This window comes from Rhinatrema bivittatum, chromosome 1 (assembly GCF_901001135.1).
Source record: "Rhinatrema bivittatum chromosome 1, aRhiBiv1.1, whole genome shotgun sequence".
NCBI lineage: Eukaryota > Metazoa > Chordata > Amphibia > Gymnophiona > Rhinatrematidae > Rhinatrema > Rhinatrema bivittatum.
Genome location: NC_042615.1, coordinates 653720775 through 653743662, shown reverse-complemented (window position 1 = coordinate 653743662; position 22888 = coordinate 653720775). Strand labels below are relative to the sequence as shown.

At 43.0% G+C, this 22888-nt stretch overlaps 1 protein-coding gene across 4 annotated transcripts in view; it reads left to right on the top strand.

Moving 5' to 3' along the window:
* SLF1 (SMC5-SMC6 complex localization factor 1) overlaps window positions 1–22888 on the top strand; it is a 358950-nt gene that overhangs the window by 219584 nt on the left and 116478 nt on the right. For all 4 annotated transcript variants that reach the window (XM_029573230.1, XM_029573211.1, XM_029573221.1 and 1 more), the window contains one exon: window positions 17472–17617. In XM_029573230.1, coding sequence (XP_029429090.1) covers window positions 17472–17617 — 146 coding nt within the window. The remainder of the gene's footprint in view (window positions 1–17471; window positions 17618–22888) is intronic.

The following is a 22888-nucleotide window of genomic DNA, read 5'->3' as shown; positions in this document are numbered from 1 at the left end:
ACTCCCGTTTGTCACAAAACCCATATTACCTCATCTTTCCACTCTCAAGATTCACAGCTTCCAACCACAACTGGGGGAGGAAATTGCTTTGCTTCGCAAACAACATGCAATTCTATAAATTTCCCCGGGGACCCAGTCAGTAGGATTTTATTCCCCATACTTCCTCATACCCAAGATGTCGGGTGACGTTCGCCCCATACTAGACCTAAGGGAATTAAACAAATTTCTCACCAAAGAGAAATTCAAAATGGTATTGTTGAAATCAGTCCTTCCTCTGATTCAAACCAACGATTGGATGTGTTCCATCGATCTGAAGGATGCTTACACACACATTCCAATCCATCCATCCTCGTGGTGTTACCTATGCTTTCGCTACAGGCATCAATACTACCAGTACAAAGTTCTCCCTTTTGGACTATTGGCTGCACCCAGGGTTTTCACCAAATGCATGGTTGTGGTGGTGACTCATCTCAGACAACAAGGTATAACCATTTATCCATATCTGGACGATTGGCTCATAATCGCCCCAGCTCCAAACATCTTACTCTATCATCTCCATCGGGTGATACAATGCAGGAATTAGGATTGGTGATCAATTTTCAGAAATCACATCTACAACCAACACAACAGCTACAATTCATAGGAGCATGCCTGGACACCACTTGTAACCGGGCATACCTACCAAACGACAGAATATCACACTTCCGTCACCTTCTACATGGATTGAACCATACTCAGAGACCTTCGGCGAGACAAGTTTTAGTAGTCCTAGGCCACATGGCGGTGGCTATTTCCACGGTTCCCAACACCAGGCTATACATGAGATGCCTGCAATGGGGCTTGAAACGTCAATGGAAACAACACTCGCAACCATTGACACAGAAGTTATCGTTGACCTCCGAGATGAGAAAGAACATAACATGGTGGCTCCTAGAATCCACCCTGTCCAAGGGAGCATTGTTCAGTTCCCCTCCTCACAACGCAGTCTTAACCACAGATGCGTCTCGCAAGGGCTGGGGTGCACACCTCGAGATTTACGAAACACAAGGGTTATGGACAATCTCGGAACAGAACCTGCAAATAAATTTATTGGAACTCAGAGCAATTCGGAATGCATTACAAGTGTTCCAAGACCACCTGAAGGGCTGCAGGGTCATGAGCTACACGGACAATCAAGTGGCAATGTTTTACATCAACAAACAAAGAGGGTCCGGTTCATGGTCCCTTTGCAAGGAGACCCTGACAATCTTCGAACACACTCACAGAAATTGCATATATCTGCAAGCAACTTACCTACCAGGTGTGGCAAATACAAGAGCGGACAGACTAAGTCGCATCTTTCATCCTCACGAATGGGCACTCAATACAGAAATAGCCCAAGACATATTCATGCAGTGGGGGACACCTTTGATAGATCTCTTTGCAATGGAGATCAATGCTCAAGTTTCCAAATTCTGCTCGATAAGACCAAGCCAATTCAGGATCGCTCAAGATGCCTTCCTCATTCTGTGGACGACAGGCCTCCTATACGCCTTTCCTCCCATACCACTCATAACAAGGACATTTCAAAAGTGCATAGCAGACAAAGCTCAACTGATACTCATCGCCCCGGCCTGGCCGAGGCAACCGTGGTACAGTTTCCTTCTCTGACTATCCATCATGGATCCAATTCGGTTACCAAATCGCCAAGATCTTCTCTGCCAAGATCAAGGGACGCTTCTACACCCGCTACACTCATCTCTCCACTTGACAGCGTGAAGATTGAGAGACTCCTTTTAACAGAACAGGGAGTTTCCACTTTGGCACAATTCATTTTGCTAGAATCCAGGAAACTCTCAACAAGGAAAAATTATAGCTATAAATGGAAACTTTACTCTACCTGGTGCACTTCCAAAGGTGTACCACCATTGGACTGCTCACCTGAATTGCTCATTGATTATCTTCATACACTATATGCAGCTGGTCTTGCAACATCATCCATCAGAGTTCATCTCAGCGCCATAGGGGCATATCATAGGCCAGTTAACAATATTCCTATATCCAATCACCCCTTACTCTCTCGTTTCATTAAGGGGTTGACTCACCTTCGTCCTCCGATCTCTAAGCTTCCAGTTCCATGGAATCTCAACATAGTTCTGGAACAGCTCATGCTTTTCCCGTTTGAACCCATGGACTCGGCACATGTTAAATACCTCACATGGAAAGTTGCATTCCTGGTTGCAGTAACATCAGCACGAAGAGTTAGTGAATTACAGGCCTTGGTCCATTATTCTCCATATTTGCAATTTCATCACCAAAAGGTAGTTCTCTGAACTCACCCATCCTTCCTACCAAAAGTGGTTTCTCAATTCCATCTCAGTCAGACCATGGAATTACGCACCTTTTTCCCTAAACCTCATGCAAATGATAGGGAAAAACTACTGCACACACTAGATTGCAAAAGAGCTTTAGCATACTACAAAGAAAGGACAAACTCGGACTCCCGTGTTTCTCAAGTCTTTGTCTCATTTGACCCAAAGGCACCTGGATTACCAGTGGCTAAACGCACCATCTCCAGCTGGATAGCGCAGTGCATCAAATTCTGTTACGACAAACAGAAACTACAACTACATTCAGAGCCTAAAGCTCACCAACTCAGAGCAGTAGCAGCCTCATTGGCACACCTAAAGAATGTGCAACCCATAGACATTTGCAAGGCAGCTACATGGTCATCGCTTCATACCTTCCATCTCACTACTGCCTTGATCAACAGGCAGCCACTGATGCGAAGATAGGGCAAGCAATCCTGCAATCTCTATCCTCCTATCCACGGTGACCGCCACACTGTCAAGATCACGTACAAATATATATATCATAAACAATGTGATCGGGAGCTTGGGACTCCCATGACAGCATGGCTAATTCAGCCCTGCTATCGACGGGAAAAAGCAAGTTTGCTTACCATAAATGGTGTTTCCGTAGATAGCAGAATGAATTAGCCATGCTAATTCAGACGAACAAGCTCTATCCAAGGCTAATGAACTCGCCTCATTTTTCCAACTGAAGATTCTAAATACTCTCGCCCTCCTTCCTCCTAATACAACACCTCTCAAATCAGATGAGAATCTCAATTCCTTCTTTAAACCTAAGTTGGACAGCTTCGAATTAATCTCCACCAAAGAGATTGAATCCCTTCTAAAAAGACAGAAACCATCTAGTCATCCAGCTGATAATATCCCATCAAGACTCCTGCTTCTAATCCCAAACACAATCTCAGGACCTCTTACAAATATCATTAACAGCCTTCTAACTCAAGGAAGCTACCCAGACAGCCTAAAAACCGCTTCTCTTAAGCCCCTCCTCAAGAAACACAATCTAGACCCTAATGTACTAGCCAACTTTAGACCCATCTCCAATCTACCATTCGTTGCCAAACTTACAGAGAAACTGGTAAACACCCAGCTTTCAGAATATCTAGAGGACCATAAGATCCTATACCCTTCGCAATATGGCTTCCGGAAATCACGCAACACGGAGACCCTCCTCATCTCGCTTACAGACCATATTATAATGGGGTTAGACAAAGGACATTCCTTCTTATTAGTTCTGTTAGACATTTCGGCGGCATTTGACACCGTCAACCACACCATCCTTCTGGATCGCCTGGAGGATATCGGCATCTCCGGATCAGCCCACAATTGGTTCAGGTCCTTCCTTAGCAATAGGACTTTCAAAGTCAAAATCAATAACAAGGAGTCACCTCTAACAAAATCTTCCCTTGGCGTACCACAAGGATCCTCCTTATCTCCAACCCTCTTTAATATATACCTCCTCCCCCTCTGCCAATTACTGACAGACCTCAACCTAATTCACTATCTGTACGCAGATGATGTACAGATTCTAATCCCAATAACAGAATCCATCTCTAAAGCTCTCACTTACTGGAATAACTGCCTTCTATCCATTACTAATCTACTCAACAGCTTAAACTTGGTCCTCAATGCCTCAAAGACAGAGCTTCTCCTCATCTCTTCCAATGAAAACAATCTTCCTCCAACTTCACCACACAATGCTCACTTCACCTGTACGCACGTTAGAGACCTTGGGGCAATAATAGACAATCGTCTAAACCTTAAAAAAAATGGTCAACACAACTACCAAAGACAGCTTCTTCAGACTACAGGTTTTGAAACGACTAAGACCACTCCTATTTTTTCAAGACTTCAGGACTGTCCTCCAGGCTCTTCTGTTCGCCAAAATAGATTACTGCAGTGCCCTCTTTCTAGGCCTCCCCAAATCCACCACCAAACCACTGCAGATGTTACAAAATGCGGCAGCGAGACTGCTGACCAACACCAGCCGCGGTGAACACATCTCACCCATCCTCAGAAATCTACATTGGTTACCAGTAAATTTCAGAATCCTGTACAAATCTATTACCCTAATACATAAAACCATTCATCAGCAACTCCAACTCGACCTGGAAATCCCTTTCAAACTCCACTCCTCTAACAGACCAACGAGAGATATCCACAAAGGCATTCTGAAATTTCCCCCGACTAAAGCCACACGCCTCGCTACGACCAAAGACAGAGCTTTTTCAATAGCAGGCCCATCTATCTGGAATAACATCCCAGCAAATCTCAGATTGGAACCCTGCCTCTTAACCTTCAGAAAAAGACTAAAGACGTGGCTCTTTCACCAAGCCTTCCCAGATCCACCGGATAATCACTAGTTTGAGCCACACTTCTTACAAGGTCTTTTGACACACTTCCTCCTGAACAATGGACACTGGCACCTCCAGGTTAAAGCATATGCTCTAACCCGTTAATTTATTCGTATCACGTTATATTTATTGTACCTGCCTTTATCATCCTTCCAGCTTGTCTTTAAGCCTCCAAGTTTTTTCCATTCCTTGTTGATTGTAACTTTGACTTATTCCTTTTTCCTTTGTTATCTATTATTAACCAGAATTGTTACCTTAGTTTTCCCTTGTTAAAATGTAAACCGATCCGATATGGTTATCTACTATGAAGGTCGGTATAAAAAACTGTTAAATAAATAAAATAAATAAATGCTGACCCACCCTCCGCCCTGGCAGTCACCTAGTCTTCGACTACACTACAGCTTAATCACAGACTGAGGAGATTCCGTTACTTCCTGCGCAGGAACACATGCATAGCCGCAGAGAGCAAAACTCTAATCTCTGCTTTGACAAGCTCCGCCTCCCGGACCTGATTTTACAGATCCCATGATAGCATGGCTAATTCATCCTGCTATCTACGGAAACACCGTTTACGGTAAGCAAACTTGCTTTTCCAGCCCCTCTTTCCAAATTATCCCACAGTACTGCCTTCTTATCACATAAACTTTACAGTTGTTTTACTTTAATAGTATCCTATCCTTAAAAAGTGTCTTCATTAATTTTCCCACCAAGGAAATCAGATTAGCTGATCTGTATTTTCCAACTTCCTTCCTATTGCTACTTTTATCAAGAGAGACTACATCCACCTTTCTCCAGTTCCTTGGAACCACTCCTAGGAACAAATATTTATTGATTCAGCTGATCTGTCAGTCTATCTGACCTTCTTTAATGTCCTAGGATGTATTTAATCTAGCCCCATGACTTTGTCTGCTTTCAGTTTTTTAATTTTACACGAACAATCTCTTTTATAAATGGCATGGTATCTACACCACTGTCATATGTACCCTTGTCAGCAATCAGCTGTCTTTCTCATTTCTCCTTGCTCTTCTTTAGTCACTATCAAGTAGAATTTATTTTTGGGGGGGTTTTTTTTACATTTTTTTATTTTCCTTGTCTCCTCACAGCCTTACAGTCCCACCTCTGACTTTCTGCTTTCACTGATGTTTCAAGAAAAATCTTGCCTCTCACGTTACCTTTTTGGCTATCATTTCCTCCATTCAAGTTTTTGCCATCCTGAGTACTTTCCCTGCCTCTTTCAGTTTTGCCAAATATTTTTCCCTGCTCTTTCTGACATCTCTTGTATATTTTAATTTCAAGACTTTTTGACCTTTTCATCCACTTCTTTTGAAAACAATTCTGGTCACTTTTAGTTCTTATTTTTATTTACTTTTTTAACATAAAGATTTGTGACCTTTATTATAGTTCCTTTAATTTAGCTTATTGTTCACCACTTCACTCACTGCTGTTCATCCTGCCAGCACTTCTTTGAAGTTCAATTTACCAAAATTAGTATTTTTTAATTCAGAGACATTGGCCTTTCTGTGACGGCTTTCTGCCTTTGTTTTGCCAAACCATGCCATTTGATCACTGTTGCTCAGGTAGGCACCTACCTGGATATTAGAAACACTTTGTAAGTACCAGGTCCAGTACTGCCCCTTCTAACAAAGATTCCATTACAATTTGTATGAGGAAAACCCCTTGAAGAAAGTCCAGGATCTCTCTACTGATAACTGATTCTGCCAATAGGATACTCCATTCCAGATCTAGCAGGTTAAAATCTCCCACCAATACCATCTGCTTCATTCCCACCTTTTGGATATCTTCAGCTGGATCTCTCTCCAGTTTTTCCATCTGAATTGGAAGCCAGTAGAAGGAAGTTCCATCTTCCCTTTCCATAATTATCCACAATCCCTATGCCTCTATATTTCAATAGATTATATATACATTTTTTTTATTTTTTTTTACATAGAGCCACACCCCCCCTCCCATTTTCTAGCAAAAGCTTTACTGAAATCCAAATATACTTATCCAGTATATGCCCTAAGCTAATTCTTTGGTCACCTAATCAAATAAATTGATCCTAATTGTTTTATATGCTTTTCTTCTGGTAAAATTGTGCTGCATTAGATCCTGTAACCTGCTCTGTTCAAGATACTCCCTTATCCTTTCTTTTAGTAGTGAATTCATTAACTTAAATAATGTTCCTTAGAGCTTTTGAACCAGTAGACTCACTAAATTTCCTCAGTCATTTTAATCAAGGTATGGGGTTAATATTAAGACCGTATGTCCGGCTAAATTCATTACTTACCTGAACAAATAGGTTTCAAATTTCAAACCACTCTGAACATTTCTGATGTATTCAGCTAACCCTATCGATGGATAAAATATAACTGGATAAGTTGGAGGTGTTCTGGGGGTAGAATGTTTTGCCAGATAACTTATTCAGCAATGTCTGGTTGTGCCAGAGAGCAGTCCTAAAATTAGTCAGATACGTTTATCTAGCTAATTAGGATTTTATCCGCCTATATTAAGCAGAGCACTTAATCAGCACTCTGCCCCCCTCCCCCCCAGAGATTGGCTTACCATGCATCATCGGCCGGGGACAGGCGCCCAGTGACAACATCACTGGCTTCATTTAATCAGCCAACCCTTTTCCCCTACCTGGCTGGTGCAATTAGGACATCCTTCTGGACACTGTCCAGCGTGGTGACATCCATATGGTACCAAGCAACCCACCAGCATTTTTGCTTTTCTCAGTGTTTCCACTGACACAGCACGTATAATGATAATAAAAAAAAAAAAAAAAAAGACTCATGCATCTCATTGTGGGGGGGTGAGGGTAGCCAATGGGACACTGCAGTTTTCTTAGAAGCCTCTCATGAGGAACTTTGTCAAACGCCTTCTGAAAATCCAAATACACTACATCTACCGGTTCACCTTTATCCACATGTTTATTAACCCCTTTAAATGAAGCAGATTTGTTAAGCAAGACTTCCCTGAGGTAAATCCATGGGGGACAGATTTTAAAAGGTTTACGCGCGTAACCGCGAAAACCTGCTCCTGAGCACGCCGAGCCTATTTTGCATAGGACCGGCGACGCACGCATGTCCTGGGGCTTGAATAAAGGGGCGGGAGCCTCCAGGCATAGCGGCCATTTGCTGCTGTGCCCGGGATCGCGGGCCGGCCGGTGCGCGCAACCTACGCCTGCCCGGAGGCAGCCGCAACATATAAGATAAAGGTAAGGGGGGGGTTTAGGTAGGGCTGGGGGCGGGTTAGGTAGGGGAAGGGAGGGCAAGGTTGGGGGTGCGGGAGAGAAAGGAGGAAGGCTGCGCGGCTCGGCGCACACAAGTTGCACAATTGTGCACCCCTTGAGCGAGCCTTCCCTGGATTTTATAACATGCACGCACTGAACGCGCATTTTATAAAATCGGGCGTATCTCTTAAAATCCGGTCCATGTTGACTGTGTTCCATTAAACCATGTCTTTCTATATGCTCAACGATTTTGATCTTTAGAATAGTTTCCACTATTTTTACCGGCACTGAAGTCAAGCTCACTGGTCTATAGTTACCCCGACCACCCCTGGAGCCCTTTTTAAATATTGGGGTTAAATTGGCCACCCTCCAGTCTTCAGGTACAATGGATGATTTTAATGATAGTTTACAAATTTTAACTAATAGATCAGAAATTTCATTTTTTAGTTCCTTTAGTACCCTAGAATGCATATCATCTGGTCCAGGTGATTTACTACTCTTTAATTTGTCAATCTGGCCTACTACATCTTCCTGGTTCACAATGATTTGGTATAGTTCATCTGACTCATCACCCTTGAAAACCATCTCCGAAACTGGTATCTCCCCAATATCCTCATTAGTAAACACGGAAGCAAAGAATTCATTTAGTCTTTCTGCAATGGCCTTATCTTCCCTAAGAGCCCCTTTAATCCCTTGGCCATCTAATGGTCCAACCGACTCCCTCACAGGTTTCTTGCTTCAGTTATATTTTTAAAAGTTTTTATTACTAGTTTTTGCCTCTATGGCCAACTTCATTTCAAATTCTCTCTTCACCTGTCTTATCAATGTTTTACACTTAACTTGACAATGGTTATGTTTTATCTTGTTTTCTTCAGATGGATCCTTCCAATTTTTGAAGGATGTTTTTTTTGGCTAAAATATCCTCTTTCACCTCACCTTTTAACCATGATGGTAATCATTTTGCCTTCCTTCCACCTTTCTTAATGCATAGAATACATCTGGACTGCGCCTCTAGTATTGTATTTTTAAACCATGTCCATGCTTGTTGAACACTTTTAACCTTTGTAGCTGCACCTTTCAAATTTTTTTCTAACTATTTTCCTCATTTTATCAGTTTCTCTTTTGAAAGTTTATTGTTAGAGCTGTAGATTTACTTATTGTCCCCCTTCCAGTTATTAGTTTAAATTTGATCATGTTATGATCACTATTGCCAAGTGACCCCACCACCGTTACCTCTCTCACAAAATCCTGCATTCCACTAAGAATTAAATCTAATATAGCTCCCTTTCTTGTTGGTTCCTGAACCAATTGCTCCATGAAGCAGTCATTTATTACATCCAGGAACTTTCAGGCCGATACAGTACAATGCACTCCGGCGGAGCGCATTCTTAAGCGTTTGGACGAGCGTTTTCGACGCGCTAGCTTTACCCCTTATTCAGTAAGGGGTAATAGCACATTGAAAACGCACATCCAACCCCCCCGAAACTAATAGCGCCCGCAACATGCAAATGCATGTTGATGGCCCTATTAGTTATTCCCGTGCGATTCACTAAGTAAAATGTGCAGCCAAGCCGCACATTTTACTTTCAGAAATTAGCGCCTACCCAAAGGTAGGCGTTAATTTCTGCTGGCACCGGGAAAGTGTACAGAAAAGCAGTAAAAACTGCTTTTCTGTACACCCTCCGACTTAATATCATGGTGATATTAAGTCGGAGCTCCCAAAGTAAAAAATAATTTAAAATAAAAAAAAAAAATTTAAAATCGGCCCGCGGCTCGCAGGTTGAAAACCAGACGCTCAGTTTTGCTAGTTTCCGAACCCGTGGCTGTCAGTGGGTTTGAGAACAGACGCCAGCAAAATTGAGCATCGGCTGTCAAACTCGCTGACAGCCGCCGCTCCTGTCAAAAAAGAGGCGCTAGGGACGCGCTAGTGTCCCTAACGCCTCTTTTACCGCAGGCCCTAATTTAAATATTTTTTTTTTTAGTGAATTGCGCGCACAGGAGAGTGGCCTGTGCACGCGCTGGGAGAGAGGGCGCTTGCCCGCTCTCCCGCGAACTTTACTGTATCGGCCTGTTTGTCTTTAGCAAGTCCTGATGTTACATTTACCCAGTCAATATTGGGGTAATTGAAATCTCCCATTATTATTGCACTGCCAAATTGGTTAGCTTCCCTGATTTCTCTAGCATTTCATCATCTGTCTGACCATTTTGTCCGGGTGGACTGTAGTATACTCCTATCACTATACTCTTACCCAACACACATGGGATTTCTATCCATATAGATTCTACTGAGTATTTAGTCTCTTGTATGATCTTTATCCTGTTGGACTCCATACTCTCTCGGACATAAAGTGCCACACCCCCACCAAGTTGATCCTCCCTATCATTGCGATATAATTTGTACCCTGATATAGCACTGTCCCATTGGTTATTACCTTCCACCAAGTCTCTGTGATCCCAATTATGTCAATCTCATCATTTACTGCTATACACTCTAACTCTCCCAACTTACTTCTTAGACTTCTGGCATTGGCATACAGACATTTCAAAGTGTGTTTTTTGTTTGTATTAATAACCTGCTTTTCAGTTGTTAGGGATAATTTGGAAATCATTAGCTTTGGTGATTTTTTTTACTACGTTTTCTTTTATTGGAACCTCTCTGTCGGGATGCCCTAACTCCCCTGTTTCATTATTATCCTTCAAGGATACATTGCTCCGAACCATGCACTGCTGATTGACAGTCTGCTTTCCCCCTTGTTCTAGTTTAAAAGCTGCTCTATCTCCTTTTTGAAAGTTAGTGTCTGCAGCTTGGTTCCACTCTGGTTAAACTGGAGCCCATCCTTTCGGAAAAGTCTCCCCCTTCCCCAAAAGTTTCCCCAGTTCCTTACAAAGCTGAATCCCTCTTCCCTGCACCATCGTCTCAACCACGCATTGAAGCTCTGGAGCTCTGCCTGCCTCTGGGGACCTGCATGTGGAACAGGAAGCATTTCAGAGAATGCCACCCTGGAGGTTCTGGATTTCCGCTTTCTACCTAAAATCCTAAATTTGGCTTCCCCTCAGGGGGCCGTACCAATCCAAGGGTCCACCTCCAGCACAACAATTTCACTACTCGGAATAATTTTGTGTCATCTGTGAATTTGATCAACTCACTCATCATTTCCTTTTCCAGATGATTTATAAATATATTAAAAAGCATATCTGCTAGGTACTTCTGATTTGATTCTCAAATTCACAGATGACACACAATTATTCCAAGTAGTGAAATCACAAGCAGATTGTGAGAAACTGCAGGAAGACTTTGCAAAACTGGGAGATTAGGCATCCAGTTGGCAGATAAAATTTAATGTGGACAACTGCAAAGTGATATATATAAGGAAAGGAATCCACACTGTAGTTACACAATGTTAGGTTCTGATTAGGAGTTAGAACACAGGAAAAGTATCTGGGCATCATCTTCACAGAAGTATCCAGCAGATCCCAATGAGTACATCCTAACTCTCGACATGATTGTAAATTTAGTCATGATTTTAATACTTAATACAATTTTGTTCAACTGCAATCTGTCAAAGCCCATATTGTGAGGGTTGTCTCAAGGAGAATATGGACATGAGCCTTAAGGATAACCCTTAGTTTGGGAGTCTCCACATGTGTGACTGATTCATCCTGCTTGTCCATAGAGAAAATGACATTGCTTACCTGTAACTGGTATTCTCCATGGTCAACAGGAAAATCAGTCACACATAGCCTCCCACCTACCCTAGAAATTTAAGAAAATGTTTTATTGTAAGATCTGTGACTGAAGGGGCCTCGTGGCTGTGTATTCACAAGCAGAAAGATTTTCTTAGCATTTTTAGTTCAAACTAGTGAATATTCCATATTTGATGCTTGATATCACCTACGTGTGACTGATTATTCTGCTGTCCATGGAGAAAAACAGCTATAGGTCAGCAACTTTGTTTTCTTTTAAGTACTGTACATGTTTAGTGCATCATGCACATTCCTGTCAGAATAATATTGCATCATGACATTTTTAAGCACATCAAATATAGGACATCATTTTTCAAGAGTTATGTGCATAAAAATTTGCATATACACACTTTAGTAGTCTACTCACGTAATCATGATTTTATAAAATTTGAAAGTATACGTGTACATCACATTTCACATGCACATATACAGATGCATAAAAAAGGGGTGGTCTAGGGGCATTCAGAGATGGAGCCAACAATTACGCATGTGAGTTGCAATTTTAAAAGACGTGCATACATTTGGCAGCTTACTCGCATAATTTTACATCTGCTTATTATCTTGCGTAAGAGGCCATCCATAAATGACATCACGCTCTGATGGGGGGGGGGGGTACAGTTTTTATGAGGAGAGGGTAGGGGAATTGAACATATCATGATATCACAAAGTCTAAGTCGTAAGATTACTTTGCTATCACAACAGCAGTGGCATAACGAGGGTCTCTGGTGCCTGGAGGCCAATGCATTTGTGTACCTCCCCCACTCCCGCCCCACCAGTTTTGGAGGGGCCCCCAACCAATTGTACAAATAGATATAGAGTGATAAGATATGCAAGACATATCAATATTTTGCTTCTTTGGTGATGCTGCAAAGCTACACAGCAATGCATAAACATCAGGCAGTTCCAACCAAAATTGACAGACCACTGAGAGAGGTTGCCTGTCGACAATATGAGTTGATGGTGATCATAGCCCATGCAGAGAATGTGAAGTGGCAAGATGAAGACGATTTAGATCTATGTGGACTATCTGTTCCAGAAAACAATGTTTCCATCAGCAGCGTCCCTGTTTGCACAATGGCAGATCACTTTTCATTGCCATGGCAGGATGAATAGTTCTTGCAAAAAACAGTTCAGTGTCTTAGTTATTTGATTTTGCAACATTGAACAGGTTCAATTATAATACAAACTGCCTAATTATAATACAAACAATACTAATGCTGTTTTGCTTGAGTAAAACATGGACTAATAATTGTTTGCAGTTTAGTATTGCAGCTTAATATAAGGGGGGGGGGTTCTAAGTTTGTGACATTTTAATTGAAAGGGGGTTTGGAGATTTTTCACAAAATGTGACGAGGGGGCTGATTTAAAATAATGTGATGTCATTTATGGATGGCCCCTAATTAATATCAGATTTGTTTATTGTGTAGTTGCCATGATTTTGACTGCTAAGCAGCCCCTCCCTTGACTCCGCCAGCAGGGTCTTCACTGGGCCACGCTCTGTCCTGCTCTAGCCACCGCCTTGAAGGCTGCATGTTGCAGCAAGACCCGCTCTATATAAACTTTCCTCACAGTTTGCTCAGTTATTCATCATTGAGCCACTTTGGCTCCTTGCTTTGACCAAAATTGCCTTGTTTCTGTATGGCCCTAGCAGACTTCTTGCCTTGAAGCTTTGACCTTAGCGACCTTCTTGCCTCGTTCCCAGTGTGGCCTATTTAGGGCTTCTTCTCTAGACCTGTCTTGTCACTGTTGATTTGTTTCCCTAGTTATTGTCTGGGCCTCCAGGTGATTCTTCTTGTCTGTTGCCTGTCTTGTCTTTACTTTGTCTTCCCATTGGTTCCTGTTTGCCTGTGTTTGTGTATACCTTGACTTGTTATGTTCCTGTCCTGTCCTTGACTAGTCCTGTCTGGGCCTTCCCGTGGCCCTTCAGAGCAATTGGTTCAGGAACCGAGAGAGGGAACAATTTTAGATCTAATTCTCAGTAGAGCGCAGGATTTGATGAGAGAGGTAATGGAGATGGGGCCCCTTGGCAATAGTGATCAGAATATGATCACTATTTGAATTAATGACTGGAAGTAAATCCACAGTTCTAGCACTAAACTTTCAGAAGGGAAATTTTGATAAAACGAGAAAAGTAGTTTAAAAAAAAAACTGAAAGGTGCAGTTCTCAAAGGTTAAGAGTATGCAAAAGGCATGGACATTGTTAAAAAAATGCCATCTTAAAAGCGCTGTCCAGATGTATTCCATGCATTAAGAAAGGTTGAATGAAAGCCAAACGATTGCCGGCATAGTTAAAAAGTGAGGTGAAAGAGAATAGTTTGGCCAAAAGATCTTCATTCAAAAACTGAAAGAAGACTCCATCAGAAGAAAATAGCATAAAGCATAAGCATTAGCAACAGGCTAAGAGATAATTTGAAAAGAATTTGGCCATACAGGCAAAAACTCTTAATGAAAACTTTAAAAAATAAATTCAAAGCAGAAAGACTGCAAGGGAGTCAGTTGGACCGTTAGATGGTCGAAGGGTTAAAGGGACACTTAGGGAAAATAAGGCCATCGCTGAAAGACTAAAATTCTTTGCTTTGGTGTTTACTGAAGAGGATGTTAGGGAGATACCCATTCCAGAGACGGTTTTCAAGGGTGACGATTCAGAAGAACTGAACCAAATCATGGTGAATCTGGAAGATGTAGTAGGGCAGATTGGCAAAGTGAAGAGTAGTAAATCACCTGGGTGGGATGGTATACAACCAGAGGGTTCTGAAAGAACTTAAAAATGAAATTTCAGACCTATTACAATTAATTTATAACCTATCATTAAAATCATCTGTTGCACCTGAAGACTGGAAGGTGGCCAATGCAATCCCGATATATAAAAAGGGCTCCAGAGATGATATGGGAAACTATAGACCATTAAGTCTGACTTCAGTGCTGTGAAAAATCGTGGAAACTGTTTTATAAAGAATAAAATCACAAAACATTTAGATAGACATGGTTTAATAGGACACAGCCAGCATGGATTTACCCAAGGGAAGTCTTGCCTCACAAATCACCTATATTTTTTGAATGAGTGAATAAACATGTGGACAAAGGTTAACCAGTAGATGTGGTGTATATGGATTTTCAGAAGGTGTTCGACAAAGTCCCTCATGAGAGGCTTTTAAGAAAACTAAAAAGTCATGAGATAGGAGGCGATGTCCTTTTGTGGTTTGCAAGCTGGTTAAAAGACAAGAAATAGAGAGTAGGATTAAATGGTCTGTTTTGACAGTGGAAAAAGGTAAACAGTGGAGTACCTCAGGGATCTGTACTTGGACCCGTGCTTTTTAATATTTGTATAAATGATCTGGAAAGGATTACGACAAGTGAGATCAAATTTGCAGATGACACAAAATTATGGAGAGTAGTTAAATCACAAGCAGATTGTGATACATTGCACGAGGCCTTGTGAAATTGAAAGTTTTGGCTTCCAAATGGCCGATGAAATTTAATGTGAACAAGTGCAAAATAACTCTTGCTGTAGTTACATGATGTTAAGTTCCATCTTAGGAGTTACCACCTAGGAAAGAGATCTAGACATCATAGTAGATAATACATTGAAATTGTCGGCTCAGTGTGCTGTGGTGGTTAGAAAAGCAAAGAGAATGTTAGGAATTATTAGGAAGGGAATGGCAAATAAAACTGAGGATGTCATAATGCCTCTGTATCACTCCATGGTAAGACTGCACCTTGAGTACTGTGTGCAATTCTGGTCACTGCCTCTCAAAAAAACATATAGTTGCACTGGAGAAAGTGCAGAGAATAGCAACCAAAATGATAAAGGGCATTGAATGGCTCCCCTATAAGGAAAGGCTAAATAGGATAGGGCTGTTCAGTTTGGAAAAGAGATGGCTGAGGGGGGGATATGATAGAGGTCTACAAAATCATGAAAGAACTTGAACAGGTTAATGTAATTTGATTATTTATTCTTTCAGATAATAGGACTATGGGGCAATCCATGTAGTTAGCAAGTAGCTCATTTAAAACAAATCAGAGAAAATTCTTGTTCACTCAATGTATGGTTAAACTCTGGAATTCATTGCTAGAGGATGTGGTTACAGCATTTAGGGTAACTGGGTTTAAAAAAGGTTTGGATAAATTCCTAGAGGAGAAGTCCATAAACTGCTGTTAATCAGTAAGGGATAGTAGCTTGGGATCTATTTAATTTTTGGGTACTTGCCAGGTACTTGTGACTTGGATTGGCCTCAGTTGGACACAGGATACTGGGATTGATGGACCCTTGGTCTGACCTAGTATGGCATATCTTATGTTCTGCTTTCTTGGGTCTCCCAGTGGCTCTTCTTGCCTGTTGAGCTAGGTTTCCCAGTGGCTTAGCCTGTCTGTATATCCCTTGCTTTGTCCATATTCCCAGCATGACCTGCTTATTCCTTTTTTCTCTTGTTCTGTTTGTTCCTATGTTCCTTGACTGTTGTTTCTTTGTCCTGTTCTCTGTGGGCCTCCGAATGGCCTTCCTGTTTCCTGTAGTTCTTCCAGTGGCCCTCCTGTTTCAGTGGGCTTTCCAGTGTCTTGTCTAGGTCTCCCTGTGGTCTAGCTTTCCGTGCCTTGTTACTATGCCTTGCCTAGGCCTCCCAGTGGTCTACCCTGCTTCTGTATTCCCTGTCTGGCTCTTGTCTTGTCCATACCTTCCAGTGGTCTATCTAACCTGTCTGAACCCTGCCTTGCACCACTGTTACAGTTTAGCCTATGTTTTACCCCATTCCTGCACGTGTTTTACCTTGTTCCTGCCTTGTCTCTCCATTCTCCTACTCTGCTCAGCCTTGCTTCTCTTTCCAGCCTTGTTTCCCTGTCCTGCTTTGCCTTTCCCTCCCAATCTCTCAGACTGATCATTACTGTCTCTGGCCCTTGCCTCTATTTGAATTCTGCCTGCCTCGACCTCTGCCAGGACTGCAACTTCGCCTGACCACTGCCTGCCCTGACCGTGTTCTGCCATGCACCCTGCTAGAAAAGTTCTGCTGGCCACCAGAACCTACGGGCCCAACCCCAAGGGGAAGGTGTCTGGATAAGCGGAGGTCCCTGCCCTGATCTGCTCTAATGCCCTGTACTGCTCCTGCTGGGGTAACATGTGTATCCAGCTTGTCTGACTGTGACAGTAGTATTACCTGGATGGGAGGTCTTGGTGAACTGGGGGAGTTTAGGCTGAAGAACCAGGAGGGTCTCGATGACCTGGAGAAGGACCAAGTGGGTGGTGGATTAATTGGTAAACAGGTTAATTTCAATTACACACATGTTTTAAAATATGCTGACTTGTATGCATAAATCAGGTTTTATGCAAGCAAGTCCTTATTTTCACACACAAAATATACATGCATGTATTTTAAAAATAGATAGGAAAAATACACACATTCAGTGTATTGAAATACCTGCTTTCTTTGCCCTGCATGTATTCTCACAACAAGCATAATTATGTACATATTATCTGGGGTATAGATAACATGTATTTTATAATACACTCATATATGTAATGCACAGGTTATAAAATACTGTTGTAGATCTACACATGGCCATATATGTGAGCATATACTGCTGCACATCGTTGTTTAAAAGTTCTTCTTCCTATGAGAATATTTTAACAGTAACAATAATAAGAATGCACAGTTTTACATATGGTTTTGTTAGTGACAGTACTTATGATAATTGTATATAATATAGTTTTTACAAACCATAGCCCTGTTAATTATTTGAATTGCACTGCCACTTTCTTTGAATCTTTTTATATATATCTGGGATTTTTGGGGTTTTCAGATTTTTCTTCTGAGGAATTAGAAGTTTTAATCTGCTCTATACCGTCTCCCTGGCTCCAGATGTATGTTTCAGAAGCTGTCTTCAAAAATTTGTGTTTAAAGAGCAACATTTGTTTTACATCAGAGCCGCTCTCTCTTCAAAAAATGGTAAGCAGCATTTGTAAATAGGGTTGGTTTTTTTTTTTTTCCTAGCATACCAGAACCCTAGTAATAAGTTCTTGTGTTTGTAGTAAAAACAAATATTATGGCATGACAGGGTGCACAGGTAACTTAACTTATTTACACCTTTTTGATATTACAAAGGTCAGAAGATGAATGTACCATCTGTGTTTGTTTTCTAAGATGTAAAGAGTTGAAATATGTAAAAATATTAGCAGGAAGTTGAGCATGGGGGCGTGCTTTTGAGAGTGGTTTAATGTGCCTAGATATCCTTTCAGAGTTATATTTCAACCAAAAGAACTCAGAAAGAGGCTAGCAAATAAAATAATTCCCTTTTCAGCACAAATGTTTTTGAAAATATGTCTGTGGACCTCAGAAATGAATTGGATAAATATGTGTAATAATAGGTTCAGTCTATTTTTCATTGTATATTGAACTTAATGTAACTTATTGATCCAACCTGCGTAAAATGGAAACTCAATATACAAAATGCAAACAAAAAACAACCATATTCATTTCTTTGTATTTCTTAGTTCCTTCACTGCTCTTCATTGCTATTAGTCTGTGCACCTCAAGGCTCTTTCCTGGGCCCTTTTCTCTTTTCTATTAACACTTCCTACCTCGGTGCTCCTAATCTATGGCTTTCAGTACTACTTTTATGTTGATTACTCACAGGTCTAACCCTCAATAAATTTCACCACATATCCAGTTCCAGATTTCAGCCTGTTTGTCTGACATCACTGCCTAGATGGCCTACTGCCACTTTAAAATTTAAATGGCCAATACAGTATGCCTTGCTTTCCCCTCCCAAACCTTTTCCCTCTTTCTCACAGGACAAGCAGGATGGTAGTCCTCACATATGGGTGACATCATCAGGATGGAGCCCAATCATGGAACACTTTTGTCAAAGTTTCTAGAACTTTGACTGGCACCTACTGGGCATGCCCAGCAATCCACTGACCCTGCATCCAGCAGGGGTCCCCCTCCAGTCTTCTTTTTTCCGCGCAGCAGTAGCCACGCGGGTTAAGGAGCTCTCTGAGATTCCTGACAGGAATTTTCCTCTCGGAACTTCTTTCAAAATTTTTCAAAAAATTCTACCCCCATAGGGGTCCCCCTATCTATATCTATAGTCCGCGGTCGACAGGTAAGCTTTTTCCCTTGTTGCGGTCGATTCCCGTCGAGTTATCCCTTCGGGGTCTACCAGCCATTGACCGCACCGCAGCTAAATTTTTGTCGGAGCCATGGCATCGGGTTTTCGTCAGTGCCCCGACTGTATTTGGACAGTGTCCATCATTGACCCGCATGGGGTCTGTGTACTGTGTTTGGTGTCCAACCACGATGTCCTAACTTGCACCAAATTTGCCCAAATGACACCAAAGGGCCGATTCCCATAGCGCTCGCACCGCTACTGGGTAGACTGGATGCGTTGATCGGTGCCCTGCCTCTGCTGGAACCGAGAGCACCGGTGGGTCCAGTGCCTTCTACACCGATTCCATTATCATCGGATGATGAAGAAACACTGATTCCCATCCCACCGTCTGGGATTTTACCACCGACTCGTCCTTCGGTTCCTCAATCGATGCCGTCGGTGCCGCCTCCGATGCCATCGATGCCTAGGCTAGGTCCTTCAGGATTAGCACCCTTTCTCCCTGCTTGGAGACCCACTAGGTGCTGGAGATCAGCCCTATAATCCTTGGACTGATGATTCATCCTAGGATACAGATGATCTACCATCAGAGCCCTCTCCCCCAGATGAAAGACAACATTCTCCACCAGAAGATCTGTCTTTTATCAATTTCATCTAGGAAATGTCTGAAACCATTCCTTTCCAACTTCAGACAGAAGAGGACTCTAGGCACAAGATGCTGGAAGTACTCCAATTTCTTGATGCTCCTAAGGAAATCATGTCCATTCCTATTCATGAAATCCTGCTTGATCTCCTGAAAAGAAACTGGGAACGCAACCGCAAACAGATGCCATCTATCTGGTGCAGTCAGCTCCTGGGTTCCAGAAGTCTCAGTTGGATCATTATTCTGTGGTTTTTGAATCAGCCCAGAAGAAGGCACGTCGTTCAAAACCTCATTCCTCCATACCTCCAGGGAAAGAACAAAAATCCCTGGATGCTTTTGCAGGCGTGTCTTCCATGGCTCCATGCTCATATCTCGCTTAGCCTCTTACCAGTTTTAGATGACCCAGTATAACAGAGACCTCTTTAAAAGGATCCAGGACTTCTCTGATTTGTTACCAGAGCAACTCCAGACTCAACTTCATACTCTGGCTCAGAAAGGTCTGGATGCTGAAAAACACGAGGTCCGCGCTGCTTATGATATCTTCGACACTGCCTCTAGAGTGTTTGCAGTGGGGATTAGTGCACAAAGATGGGCCTGACTCAGATCCTCGGACTTAAGACCAGAAGTCCAACACAGGTTAGCAGATCTACCCTGTGTGGGCAATAATCTATTCGGGGAAAAGATCCGAGAGACTGTGGCGCAGTTGAAGGACCACCATGAAACTCTGCGCCAGCTTTCTTATGTGCCGTCTGAGTTCCCTTCCGCCTCTAAGAGAACTTTCAGACGAGACTCTAAGCGGCCAACTTACAAGCCAAGAAAATTTTATCCTCCGGCTTCTAGAGGACACCCTTCCAGACCTTACCAAAAAGGTCAATCCAGGCAGACTCCGCCTCAAAAGTCTCAGCCAGCTTCTCAGCCTGGACCAGTGTCAGGGTTTTGACTCCTTCCTAGAGAGTGTAAGCCAACCTCCTCTTCCATCCATACCGGTCGGCGATCGGCGCTGCCATTTCAACAGCGCTTGGCATACAGTCATCACAGACCAGTGGGTACTGGCAGTAGTCACTCAGGGTTACCATCTAAATTTCCTGACTGTTCCAGCGGACTCTCCACCTCGGCTGATGTGGGCGAAGTCCGACCACTCTCCCTTGCTTGAACAGGAGGTCTCATCCCTCCTCCTATCCCAAGCAATAGAACTGGTTCCCCTCTCCCAGCAGGGGCAGGGATTTTATTCCCGGTATTTTCTAATACCAAAAAAGTCAGGTGGCGTACGCCTGATATTGGACCTCCGTGCACTAAACACATTTCTGCACAGAGAAAAATTCAAGATGGTAACCTTGGGCTCTCTACTTCCTCTTCTACAAAGAGAAGATTGGCTATGCTCTGTAGATCTCAAGGACGCATACACACAAATCTCAATCACACCATCTCATCGCAAATTCCTGCGATTTCTGGTCGGCCCTCGTCATTTCCAGTACCGTGTACTACCATTCGGCCTTGCGTCTGCGCCACGAGTATTCACCAAGTGCCTGGTAGTAGTCGCAGCCTTCCTCAGGAATCAGGGTGTCTATGTCTACCCTTATCTCGACAATTGGTTGATAAGGGCTCTGACTCAGCAGGGCGCACTAACCTCCCTGAGTCTCACTATCAACACCCTGATCTCCTTAGGGTTTCTAATCAACTATCCGAAATCCAAGATAGTTCCATCTCAAACCCTATCCTTTATAGGGGCCGACCTAAACACCGTGTTGGCGAAAGCCTTCCTCCCCCAGGATTGTGCTTTCACCATTACATCTCTGGCGCTTCAGCTACAGTCTCGAGTATCTTCAACTGCTCGTCACGTCCTCATACTGTTGGGTCACATGGCGTCTTCGGTGCATGTCACTCCGAAGGCTTGCCTAGCTAAGAAAGTAACGCAGTGGACCTTAAAATGCCAGTGGATTCAAGCTTATCAGCCAATGTTCAGCATTATCCACATTACCAAACAGATCCATCTGTCACTAGCTTGGTGGATGCACCACTCCAATCTCATTCAAGGCCTTCCATTTCAGGCTCCAGATCCTCAAATCACTTTAACAACAGACGCATCCAACCTTGGGTGGGGTGCACATGTAGGCGACCTACAGACTCAGGGAACCTGGTCTCCAGAGGAAGCCAAACACCAGATACATTTCCTGGAGCTACGGGCGATCAGATATGCCCTCAAGATCTTTCAGGATTGCCTGTCGAACAAAGCTATCCTGATTCAAACCAACAATCAGGTTGCGATGTGGTACATCAACAAACAAGGGGGAACGGGCTCCTACCTCCTGTGTCAGGAAGCTGCACAAATATGGGCATGGGCCCTTTCCCGCTCGATGTGCCTCAAAGCAACCTATTTGCTGGGAGTGGACAATGTGTTGGCGGACAAGATGAGTCGCACTTTCCATCCGAACGAGTGGTCCCTCAACCCCACGGTAGCGGACACGATATTCCAATGTTGGGGTTACCCTCGCATAGACCTCTTTGCATCAGTACCCAACCACAAAGTAGACAACTTCTGCTCTCTCATTCGCAGTCACCACTCACAACCAAGAGATGCCTTCGCCCTCTCTTGGGCCAGCAGTCTCCTTTATGCATACCCTCCACTTCCTCTCATTTCAAAGACTCTCATGAAGCTCCGGCAGGACAAAGGATTAATGATTCTGATAGCTCCCTATTGGCCATGCCAGGTGTGATTTCCAATCCTCCAAGATCTATCAGTATGCCGACACATTCCTCTGGAGAAGGATCCCCTTCTAATCACTCAGAACGAAAAGTATCTCCGTCACCCCAACCTCCCAGCTCTGTCTCTGACGGCCTGGATGTTGAAAGGTTAATACTCCAACCTCTTAACCTTTCAGAGTCGGTATCACGAGTCCTGGTGGCTTCACGAAAGCCTTCAACTAGAAGGTCTTATCGCTCTAAATGGAAAAGGTTTACTGTCTGGTGTACTTCCATGTCCATAGACCCCTTCACTTGTTCCACTGCAAGGTTCCAAGACTATCTCTGGCACCTGTCAGAGTTAGGCCTAAAAACTTCCTCTATCAGGGTGCATGTTAGTTCAGTGTCTGCATACCATAAGGGTGTAGGTAATGTCTCCATTTTATCGCAACCCTTAGTATCGTGGTTCATGAGAGGCTTGCTCCATTTAAAACCTCCACTGCGCCCTCCTGCCCCTGCTAGAGACCTTAATGTGGTTTTGGGACGGCTCATGAAACCTCTGTTTGAGCCTCTCCACTCCTGTGATCTCCAATATCTCACTTGGAAGGTAGTTTTTCTTCTGGCGATCACGTCTGCTCGCAGAGTTAGTGAATTACAGGCATTAGTTACCTACCCGCCTTACACTAAACTTCTGCATGACAGGGTAGTGCTCCGCACTCACCCTAAATTTTTGTCAAAGGTAGTGTCGAAATTTCTTATTAACCAATCTATTATCCTACCTACCTTTTTT